The 10,899-nt window shown below is 38.3% G+C and overlaps 1 protein-coding gene across 1 annotated transcript; it reads right to left on the minus strand.

Moving 5' to 3' along the window:
- Nucleotides 1-4,496: 4,496 nt before the first annotated feature.
- LOC137388322 (uncharacterized) lies at nucleotides 4,497-7,053 on the minus strand. The gene is made up of 6 exons (XM_068074808.1): nucleotides 7,006-7,053; nucleotides 6,790-6,875; nucleotides 6,110-6,299; nucleotides 5,751-5,859; nucleotides 4,855-5,667; nucleotides 4,497-4,741 (listed from the first exon to the last, which is right to left on the minus strand). The coding sequence occupies exons 1-6, from the start codon at nucleotides 7,051-7,053 to the stop codon at nucleotides 4,497-4,499; spliced, it is 1,491 nt and encodes a 496-aa protein (XP_067930909.1).
- Between the last annotated feature and the right edge of the window lie 3,846 nt (nucleotides 7,054-10,899).

The raw sequence follows: 10,899 nt of genomic DNA on the forward strand, positions 1-10,899 counted from the left end.
ATTCGTTTCCGGAGTGAGGAAAGATGACGTGTGGTCCTGACACCTCGGAAGAGAAAGTTGGAGGATGCTGCAATGACTAAGAGGGACCACCGCACTGTGCTGCGCCAGGCATTGACCGAATACAGGGAGTACGATGATACTTATGTTTATATGTTATTAACAATGCAAGTTCACTATTGACTTATTCAAATATTCATATCCCTGAGACGAGCTTTTGCTAAGATATTCCTCAGTTGTCAGTTTGTAGTGAATCCGATCTTTTCGTCATACATGTTTAATCTTTTCGAACCATTTAATTCCGTCATTTACAATATATTACACGAGACATTTGCAGAGCTCCTTCACTTACCGGTATGTTATTTGTGTAGTTGCAGACCTACTGCTGCGGCTACTGCTGTCCAACCATGCCAGTCAATTCCTCCACCAGGGAGAGAGTTGCCTCTGCCAGTGCTGATTGTGGCTAACCACAAAGTGTCGCAAGGTGTGTTTAATGGGTGATAGACCCAGTTAGTTGTTCATCCCATTGGTGCTGTTGGTTTTTGTTCTTGTGTTGGTTTGTTTTGGTTTAGACATGACAATTTATAGATGCGTCATACATGAAGCTCATTATCGCTATGACATGCCAATTGTTTCATCAGTTTATATTCTTCCGGTCGTTTGATGGTTATTGGTGAGCTATTGATTGTTTGTTCTATCGGACTATTTGACTAATGATAATTTGATTGGCACAAGGTCTCCCTTATTGTATCGGCAATGGAGTTTCAAATTTTTTTTAATCAGGTACTAACACGGATCGAAATGTTCGGTCCCACTTTCAAAGTAAGGGGGTGCAAGCAGACTTTCCTTACCCTCAGCTTAAAAGGGGTTGTAAACTATTATACTATAGGCTAATTTTTGATTAGGAAATTGGTGCAAGGAATTATAGTGATCTCTGATAGATTGGTAAACGTCCGCTTGACTTTTAAAGTTTTCTATTCATTAACTTCTAATTTTAATATATTTAATCCTATAGTAGTTCGTAGTTCATTCTAAGCTAATACATCAGGTCGATGTTATCCAACAGTATATCAGTGCAGCACTAGATTTAAATATTAAAATTGTTAATGTTGTCATTCGAGAAAAATCTGTAAATATTTTTTTCGCAATATTGAGGCGATAATTATCATCATTAAAATCATACATAATAATATTCGTTCTATCACTCTCAAGCTAAAACTTTTACTACTAGCTAGCTTGGCACATAAGAGCTGGCTAGTGGCAGTGCTTACTTGCTGGGAGGTTTGATTCTGTTGAGGATCTTCTTCAGATGGAGTGTCAGGCTCGAAACGCCAGGGTCTTAAAGATGTAGTTGCGTCAAAAAATGAAATTAGGACCCATAAAAGGCTAAAACATCAGCTACAATTTGATGCCATTTTTGTCTTTGTAGACCAACCCTGTCCAGAGATATATGCGTTCGAATGAGGCCCTCTTTTAAAAAGCTCACGTTCTAGCGGGTGCCAATTTCGTGACGTAACAAGTTTGTTTTCTGAAACGAAACCACGAGCGATAAATATGAGGTCGCTTCGTTAGCCAATCACGAGCGCGAAATTTTTATATAGGTCGTAATAAATGTTATCACTCGTAAAACGGGTTGTCTGTGATCTCGAAGATTCTCATTCGATTGAGAATTCTCACCGTTACTGGTTCAGCGCTTTTCACCAATTACTACATACAAGTTATAGTTTTAAAATGGCTTCATGTTCGAGCGACTGCGACTCAGAGTTATCTGAGCAACCTTTAGTCAAAGATTGAAGCAGGCAGCCTATGGTGAAAGCTGACAGGCGTCAGCAGCGTTTTGCTGTAGAGAAAGACAGAATGGAGGTAAATTAACTTAGAGTCTTCTATACCTAAGTAAATGTAATTTTTATAGTCATAAATACATATACTAATTAATAAAATGATAATTCTTTGCTATCTCCAATCATCGTTTCATAGCTCATCTGCCGTTTTACCTAGCTTTAATATTTTTTTTTGAATCATTGGTAAATTAGAGTCATGATTACAAATTATTTTCACTCGTAGGAAGTGGGTAAAATCGGTTGATCATTGCTCATCATTAACTACCAAAAGCAATGCTTCGAATTGCTGGTTTTGTATTTATATATTTTACATACCTATATTTTTGTTAAACGTTTACTCATATCGTGATTTTAGATTAGCAATCTAATTGACTCCCAAATTGAAACCTTACCGTAAATACACCTTAGAACGACATCAATGAATGCGTGTAATCATTACGTTTGTTTTATTGATTACAGGATGTTTACATGGCACCACCAGTTCAGCAGTGGTGCAAGTGTGAGAATTGCCATGCGTGGAGTAAAAAAGAAATGAACATATGCTGCACAAATCACGACATGTGGCATTCCATTCCGCAAACTGGTATCAAATGCGTTACCAAAGCTGACGAAATAAAAGATCTAATAAAGCCAGGTCCATTGAGAGTGGCTTATTATAACTACTGCCACTACCATGGTAAGCTTATGAGGTTTGTAGCTGCTAATTTTACTGCTTACTTCAAGTAAGTTATCAAGATACTGTAAAAGTATGATATTTTGTTAGTGCCCAAGTATCCAGATGCGGAGAGCCTGGTACCATCTGAAAGACTGAAAGACTGCGACATCTACAACATGGTTTGTAGGCAGAGGAGATTATGCGCGTATAGATCTATGGTATTCTGGACATATCCAACAGGACTTAGAAGGGGAGAGCGACGACCACTACCAGCCTGCATGTATAACATGGTGCGAGCTGCATACCCTGGCACTGAAGATGAGGATGAATACGCAGATATGGCGCATACAGAATTTAAATTTACTGCAGTGATGTGATTTTTATATACTTTATTTTACAAATATACTATAAAGATATAATTTCTATTTAATATAAATCAATATATTTATACACTTAAACTTTGTAGGCAATGTATAATATATACAAAAATAAAAAAGTAAAAGACAATGAATGCAAACGGCGAACAGCAAAATAAATGTAGCAAATAGAGTTGAACAACGAACAGAGAAAATTCACAGGAATACAGTCAGACAATGGAAAAAATGTGGCTTGACAAACTTCTCGTCTCCTGTCTGGCTGCTTCCTCTTCCTCATCAACGAACCTGCAGCTATAATCATCAACAAAAGATAAATGACAAAAAAAATTAAACACTTCATTGTCTTGCCACATCTGCCAAAGTATTGTCTGGCAGACTGGCTTATGAATTATAATCAGCAGTATGATTAGCTATTACTGAGAGATTCGTGGAAAGCTCTATTCATCGCACAAAGTTAGAATCACCATGGTCATGAAATCTTGTCTTGCTGGCTCCCCATGAACAAAGCCATTGTTATATGCACTCTCGTACAAGCCTGCATAACCAAACCATTTTGAGCCACACCATCAATCGCAGAGTGGAAAGGTTGCTTTCCCGCGAATGGAAAAAAGGGAAACCCCTTGCCAGGTCAAATTAAATTTTAGTTTCTAATGCGGGTGAATTGACTTCAACAAAATTTTTTATTACGTCTTACGTTCACTAATTTGGTCAACTCACAAAACAATTGCTTGTCTATTATCAACTAATCATATAAATGATCAGCAGAAAAATTTCTACAAATTCACACTAACAATGTCTAGATTATGATGAATACACGATGCAGTTAGTTTCACCACATTCGAATAGTTCTTTTTGAACATGCGGCTACTCAGCCTTAGCACGATGTCATTGTCTGCATCTTGCTAAGGTTCCTCCATCAGTGCCTTGAGCCGTTGACTGAGGTATCCTACTATATTTGAGGCTCAACGAAACACACAAGGCACATCAGAAGGCGTCCAACTTAGTACCGCGGCTGGCATCTACCTTGGCAAATCCCAGCGCTCGGCACTACGTCGGTCTTTTTATAAATATTATATGATATAAATAATATATATAAATATATAATTATAATATACATAATTTATATACTATATATACTATACATATTATAATATATTTATATATTCTAATTTTGTAGGCATAATATATATAGCCTACAAAACAAAAGAAAATGAATGCAAACGGCGAACAACAAAATAAATGTAGCAGTTACAATACGAATAGAGAAAGATCACCGAAAGTAAATGGGATACAGACAGACATTGGAGGGAACGAGGCTTGACAAACTCCTGTCTGGCTGCTTCCTCTACTTCATAAATGGATCTGTAGCTAGGACCACTTAGAGATTGTACATCTCATGGTATATCTTCAGCAAATAACAAAATAAAAGAAATGTAACAAACAGAGTGGCAATAGGAACAGCGAAAAATCACAGGAATTAAATGGGATACAGATCCTTGGCCTGAACCAGCCATGTTATTACAAACACATGCTGCAGCCTGCAATGCACAGACTAAATCACACCAATAATTATGCAGTATGAACATATCACATAACAAACAGCCAAGCACCTACCTACATGGGGCTCTACGTAGTTGCCTTCTTCTTGCCACGAATAGCTCTCCGCTTGGCTAGCTCCAACTCTGCCAACGAAAGGTAATGTGGCTTGACATACACTCCTCGTTTCCTCTGTCTGGCTGCTTCCTCTACTTCATCAATGGACCTGTAGCTAGGACCAGTTGACGCTAGACTTGGAGGTTCTACATCATGCGGTATACCTTCGGCATCCACAATAGAAAGTCTCAGCTGATGGAATAGCTTGTTGAGATAATCTGTTGTGAATAAAAACAAAAAATTTCAAACCTAAACATCAGAAGTTTGAGCAGCATGTGGTAATGTAATGGCAACTTACCATATGTAGGCCTGGATCTTATATACCGCATACTGGGACGGAGCTTGGTTGCTTTAGACCTAGCGACAACCTTGACAGGGTTGCTGGTCTTATCTAGCATGACTGGTCTTTGGCAGTTTTCGTTGTGATGGAGGAGAGTTAGCTGTCCTCGGCTGAGCATTCCAGCAAAGGAGAAGCCTTCCCTCTTTGGAGCATTTCGGTTTAAAGAGCTGTGGAAACTTTCCAGTTCACTAGTAGAGACGGTGCTTGCTCGGTTTATAGCTGAGCTAAAATTGAAGATGGTATCCGAAAACAGCTGGATAAGGTCGGCATGAAGCTGGCAATCTAGATAGGCAACCTCAAGCTTGTTGCCTTCTTCATCAAACACGTCTTCTGCTTGTTCGTGTTGGCACTCTGGAAAAGTTTCATAGGTGTGAACATGTATATCACAAATGTGATTGACAGTGGAGCACCACCATTCTTTCCTGAGCTGGCCACTTTGAGTATGTGAAATCACATGGTACATGTGATTTATAACGGCGGGTATCCAGTCAAGAAGAATTCTGTAAGCAACCTTGGAGTTGGCAAGAGTTGTTAATCGCTTCCTCAAATTTTTGGTCAAGTGCCATGAGTCAAAAGTGTGAGAAACGGTGCTCCACTGAGTGGACATGTACTTCATGAGAGAGGAGTGTCTGTCAGTCGTCAACTCGGCTACGTGTAGATTTTTCTCCTCTAGGTAAGCTCGACACCTTTTTAGCCCCTCAAGTTCCATAGCAGGTGACGATGATGTTTCTGTACATTTTAGGAGCTCACATGCCACAATCTTGCTGGAAGAGTTATTCATCAAAGTGTAAAAACTGTATGTAGCTACAAGGAGACCCCAATATTGAAACATGCGGTCCACAGATCAAGTTTGCAAAGCATAAAAAGTTACACAACAAATACGGTACCTGAATGTCCAATGCTGTGAAAACAGGCATCGCCACTCACTCCGATGGATTTTTCCCTGTGCTCTTGATGAACCTCTTCCAGCATTTCAGCTGTCACACTTCTAACAGCCTGTTGTAAATCGCATCCCAAAACATGTAAACCTCACATCATAGAATACAATAAAGTTGATACAATTTTGAACTAGATTTAAGATAAAGCTTACCCCATGTAGATATGCCTTTTGATGCCTGTGGTAAGTATTTAACGTCGGCATTGCGATGTTTATCGCAGAGAAAAAGTCAAATACTTTTTTTGGCAGTGATGCTGTGAAGCATATGGCGGCACAAATAAGAATGTTGATGACTGGAAATCTGGAAACCTTGTCAGAGTTTGACCAAGTTCTCGTGTGGTTACAGGTGGAGCAACGAGTAATGTAGCGAATATACGCCCCACGTCTATCCACCAATTCCACAGCACTGGGACCCGCACACATAGGGCATACTTCAAGGAGTTTTTGAAGCTGGCTATGCTCCACAATATATTTTGGCTGTTTCTGCCAAGGTCGCTCCCTGTGAACGCCAACAAAACATTTTTAGTGAAGATCAGACAATACTTTAGTAATATAAAATCAAGCACTGGATTAAGCCTTCATTAGTGTATAAGGAAGAAAAATTGAAACCTTACAATATTTATATTGTAAGATTGAAATATTGTAAATATTTAAAATTTAGAAATATTTAAAAAATCAATCATTTTTACAGTTAATAAATAGTAAAAAATTTAACAGCAGCTAGCAACTACAAAATATCTAGCAGAGTTCTACAGTTTGATTTGCGGCAATTAAGTGAAACACTTGAATGTAAAATAGCATTGTTAGGCAGGCATGAGAAAGCAGCAAGCGTATGACAAGGCAAGCCTATGTTTAGCTTCTTCAGGAAGCACACACATACTTACTGCAAGCAGGCTAAAATAAATATTGTTGTAAAGACAGTGAGTACATATAATCGATGAAATAATACGCATTATCAAATACGAACTAGCAGTTACTATATTTCTTACCCCTCAAAGCTTTCTTCTGAAACCTCGTCTTCCGTCTCACTGTTATCTGAATCTGGCACCCATTCTTCTTCATCCAAGGCTTTACCCTAAAAGAAGCATAGAAAATGAAGAAAAGTGCTATGGCATTTTAGGAAACTCATCTAAGTCTTTAACGTAAAAGAAGCATGAGAAAAGGAAAAATTGCTATGACATTTTATCAAAGTATTTGTAACTTACCAGATCTTCCTCTCGTTCCTGCATCTCATCACTAGTATCACTCTCCATAATTAGAGAAAAACGTTGTAACTGCTTAGATGTAGAAGGAATGGAGCTTGCTTCATCGACTACTGGCATTTTTCTTTTAGATGGAGGTGAGGCTGGAAGATCAGGCCTGTGAATAAATGTTTATAGACTCAATATATATTGTAAAAAAGAATCCCGTCCAACCATATGAAACAAGTTAACTGTACTCACTGTTTAGCATCGGTCTGGGTTGAAATCGACCGATACTTAGGACGGTGAAGACATTTCCGTAGCTGTACCCCTTTGTCAACCTTAGAGGACTTTCCAGGTCCAAAGGACTCGGCAGGCTGAGGATTACGAACTGGTATTTTCGATCGTGAATGAGAAAAAAAGGTTGCTGTCCTAGGCACTGCAGGAACACTGTAATATATAGACAAGAATTTTTTTTCCGTAAAACACGAGTTGTTTTATATTTTCAAATTGGAAGCTCATAACATAACTTGTGAAATTCAAAGATTCCTAGTACTGTGCATTATCACATCTTACACCACTTACACATCAGCAAGTAAGCCTCGCACCACTGCTCTGCGCTCTCTTGTAGGCAAAAGGGTAATTGGCTTCTGCTTCCTTGGGGTAGCAGCAGAATCAGCTTTAATGTGCAGGTTTCGTGTGGGAATTATATCCGAGTGCTTCTTTAACATGAGCCGGATATCTTCTCCTTGTTGGTACCTGTATTGGTGGTAGTTGCTGAAGCATTCCTCAGTAAAATGCCGGAAGCAAATTCTAGATATGGTTTTATATCGAAAATTTGCTACATGTTTCTTCACAAATGCTGTCCATTTGGCTCGCTGTACATCTGTTGATGTCCTTCCCCGAGGCCAAGCAAATAGATGTTTGGTCTCTTCACAATTAGCTGCGGCACAGGAGAGAGCCCAATGTCGACTTGAAGACATTTCACTGCTACAACGAAACATTGAAGTGGTTATGCAGACTATTCTTAACAAATAGAAAAATATCACAATATTCAAGTGTGTAACCTAATGTGACTTTGAAGAAAATGCTTAATATCCATAATATGGCCGAGATTTATGTTCGTACAAATACGTGGTGTGTCTACCTTATCTTAAAACTAAAAAGTTTAAAGATACGAAAAAGTGAAGTAAGTTGAATAACTACAGCTGTATAACCATGATTAATATTTTATACTTGAAGTATTTTCGTCAATTGAAATGGCAGATCGACTAGTAAACCAGTCGAATGAACTACAACAGCGTTCTGCAATTATGAACTAAAATGGTATGGCTAATGTTGTTTTAATTTATAGAGCAACAGATCAAAACAAATGAAAATACTAATTGACTTACTAAGCAAATAATGATTTGCCTTTTCATTTTAGTTTTTGTCACACACAACGAAAGTTGGAAATTGTGAGAAAAAGTTATTCATATAAATACGAAGGTGTGTCTATCTTATCTTAAAACGACAACGTTTAAAGATACGTAAAAGTGAACGAAGTTGAATAACTACAGTATAACCACGATTAATATTTCATACTTAAAGTATTTTTGTCAGTTGAAATGACAGATTGACTAGTAAACCAGTCGAACTAACTACAACAGCGTTCTGCAACTATGAACTAAAATAGTATGGCTAATGTTGTTTTAATTTATAGAGCAACAAATCAAAACAAATGAAAATACTATTGACTTACTAAATAATGATTTGCCTTTTCACTTTAGTCTCTGTCAAACACAACGAAAGTTGGCATTTATGAGCAAAAGTTATTCGTATTTTCGCAATACCGGTACATCGGTAGTAGCTTGATCAGCTAGTAGTTTCACGTTCGAGTAGCAATTGAGAACTGCGCTGACACAGAGACCGTAATCAACTTAGTTCGCTTGACCTAATTACTGTAGACCGGTAGAATTGGTAGTCGGTACCCAAATGTTTACACAACATTTGGAGAAAGCGAGTAGAACAAATTTTCAATTTTCTTTATTTGAGGCCTTTTAAACATTCATAATAATGCATCTGTAGCAGGATTTAAAATATTATTCTAGCCAACATGAGCAAATACAAAATAAGATATATGCCAATTGAGCCACGTAAGGCTAGACTTTTATCGCAAATAGCCGATGTGAATACGAGAGATAGAGACAGGTTGCCAAACGCGTGACATCATTTTTGGCGAGGCTGGGCACGTTTTTGTGGCCTGAGCATTTTTACGGCGATCAGATTTTTTCGGTTTTAATCTTCAAATATCTTGGCAATGCGATTGCGTAACACAACAAACAACATATCAACTGATAGAGAAAAAAAAATGCTTTCTTTTAAGATCAACTTAAATTTTGACGCAACTACATCTTTAACTCTTCAGAATTTGACATTTTTTATGATCGCAACTCAGACATGCATTGTCGAACGGAATGGCCAAGCCGAAACTGTAAATTAGCGAGCATCTATATTTGATACGGGGTCTTAGGTAAAACCCGAAGTGTTTGTCATAAACTATTGCTACTATAAGTTTGATATTGAGCTTATTATTGGCCTTTCAATTCACGCGAGAACATCACGTGACAAGACAATAACCAAACGGCGCGGATACGTCATCGAAATCAAGAGATTCCAATCTACGGCGGCTTTTTGTTTTTGAGCTTTTAAGAGCTTTTAATCACATTTCCACATATTTGGCATCTACCACACAACAGAGTAAGACATGGCGAATCTTTTGATACCAAATAACTGTAATGTGAATTTTGTTGCAAGTCAACCTTTAAGACTATCGAACTGCTACCATCTAAGACCGCTATCAAGCTGCTACTGTGTACTTTCAATATAGCATTTTGTGATTGATGGACGAATCAAATCCATTGCACCTACTGGTACATATCTGGGTACATAAGTGCATCTGGGTTCATGCGTGTTGGTGGGGACTTTTGCGTGTGTGTGCGCACGCGCATCTGTCCCCGTGTTATGTGTCTGTGTTTTTGCAGTTGTTAGTGTGTTTATGAATGTGTGTCTGTCTGTGTCTGCATGACTATGATTAGAATTACCATCATTTTTCTGGAAACCTTGTTCCAGATGTTGCAGATACGCCAGGATGAATTTTGTTCCATAACAATATTTTCAAGTCGGCCAAGGGGTTACCATAATCTTCGAGGACAGGTTTTTCCCTGAAAGTTGAAGGTACATTTAAAATTATTAAACTTTCACTATTTAATATCTCTATCAAGCTGCTACTGTGAACTCTCAATAGAACATTTGGCGATTGAAGGACGAATCAAATCCATTGCATTTACTAGTACATACGTGTATCTTGTTACGTAGTCGCGTGTGTATGTGCGTGGATGTGTGTGTGTGTTTTCATGTGCACGGGTAGATGTGCACATGTGTACGTGCATGCGTGTGTGCGTGAGGGTGTGTGTGTGTGGTGTATGTGTACTGTATGTGTAGAGTGTGTATGTCTGTGTACGTTTATGTCTGTTCCTGTTCTGTTGTGAGCAAGTATATGGATGTATTTGTTTGTCTCTGTGTATGCGTGATTATTATTAGAATTACCATCGATGCTCTGCAAACATTTTTCCAAATTGGGCAATATCGTGAGATTTAATGTGAGGAACTTTATTCAATCACACTAAGCTGTTTTAATCCCTCAAGAGGTTACTGTGCAGTTACTGTGCAGTTTTTTACCTAAAATAAAAGGTAGATTTAAACTATTAAATGTGTGGGGTTTGTGTGTGTATGCATGCGTGTGTGTGCGTGTGTATATGCTTGCATGTTGGTGGGAGTTTGTGTGAGCATGTGTCTGTGCAAGCGTGTGTTTGCACACGACTGCGTTTGCGTGACTGTATGTGTGTGCGACTATGTGTGCATGCAATTGTGTGTCTG

This window comes from Watersipora subatra, chromosome 2, assembly GCF_963576615.1.
Source record: "Watersipora subatra chromosome 2, tzWatSuba1.1, whole genome shotgun sequence".
In the NCBI taxonomy this organism is placed as follows: domain Eukaryota; kingdom Metazoa; phylum Bryozoa; class Gymnolaemata; order Cheilostomatida; family Watersiporidae; genus Watersipora; species Watersipora subatra.

Bases quoted from the DNA above. Each gene is read 5' to 3' on its own strand.
- LOC137388322 (XM_068074808.1), bottom strand. From the start codon at position 7,053: ATGGAGAGTGATACTAGTGATGAGATGCAGGAACGAGAGGAAGATCTG. The intron at 6,876-7,005 runs GTAAGTTACAAA...TGCTTCTTTTAG, and splicing joins AGGAACGAGAGGAAGATCTG to GGTAAAGCCTTGGATGAAGA. The intron at 6,300-6,789 runs GTAAGAAATATA...TGGCGTTCACAG, and splicing joins TCAGAAGAAAGCTTTGAGGG to GGAGCGACCTTGGCAGAAAC.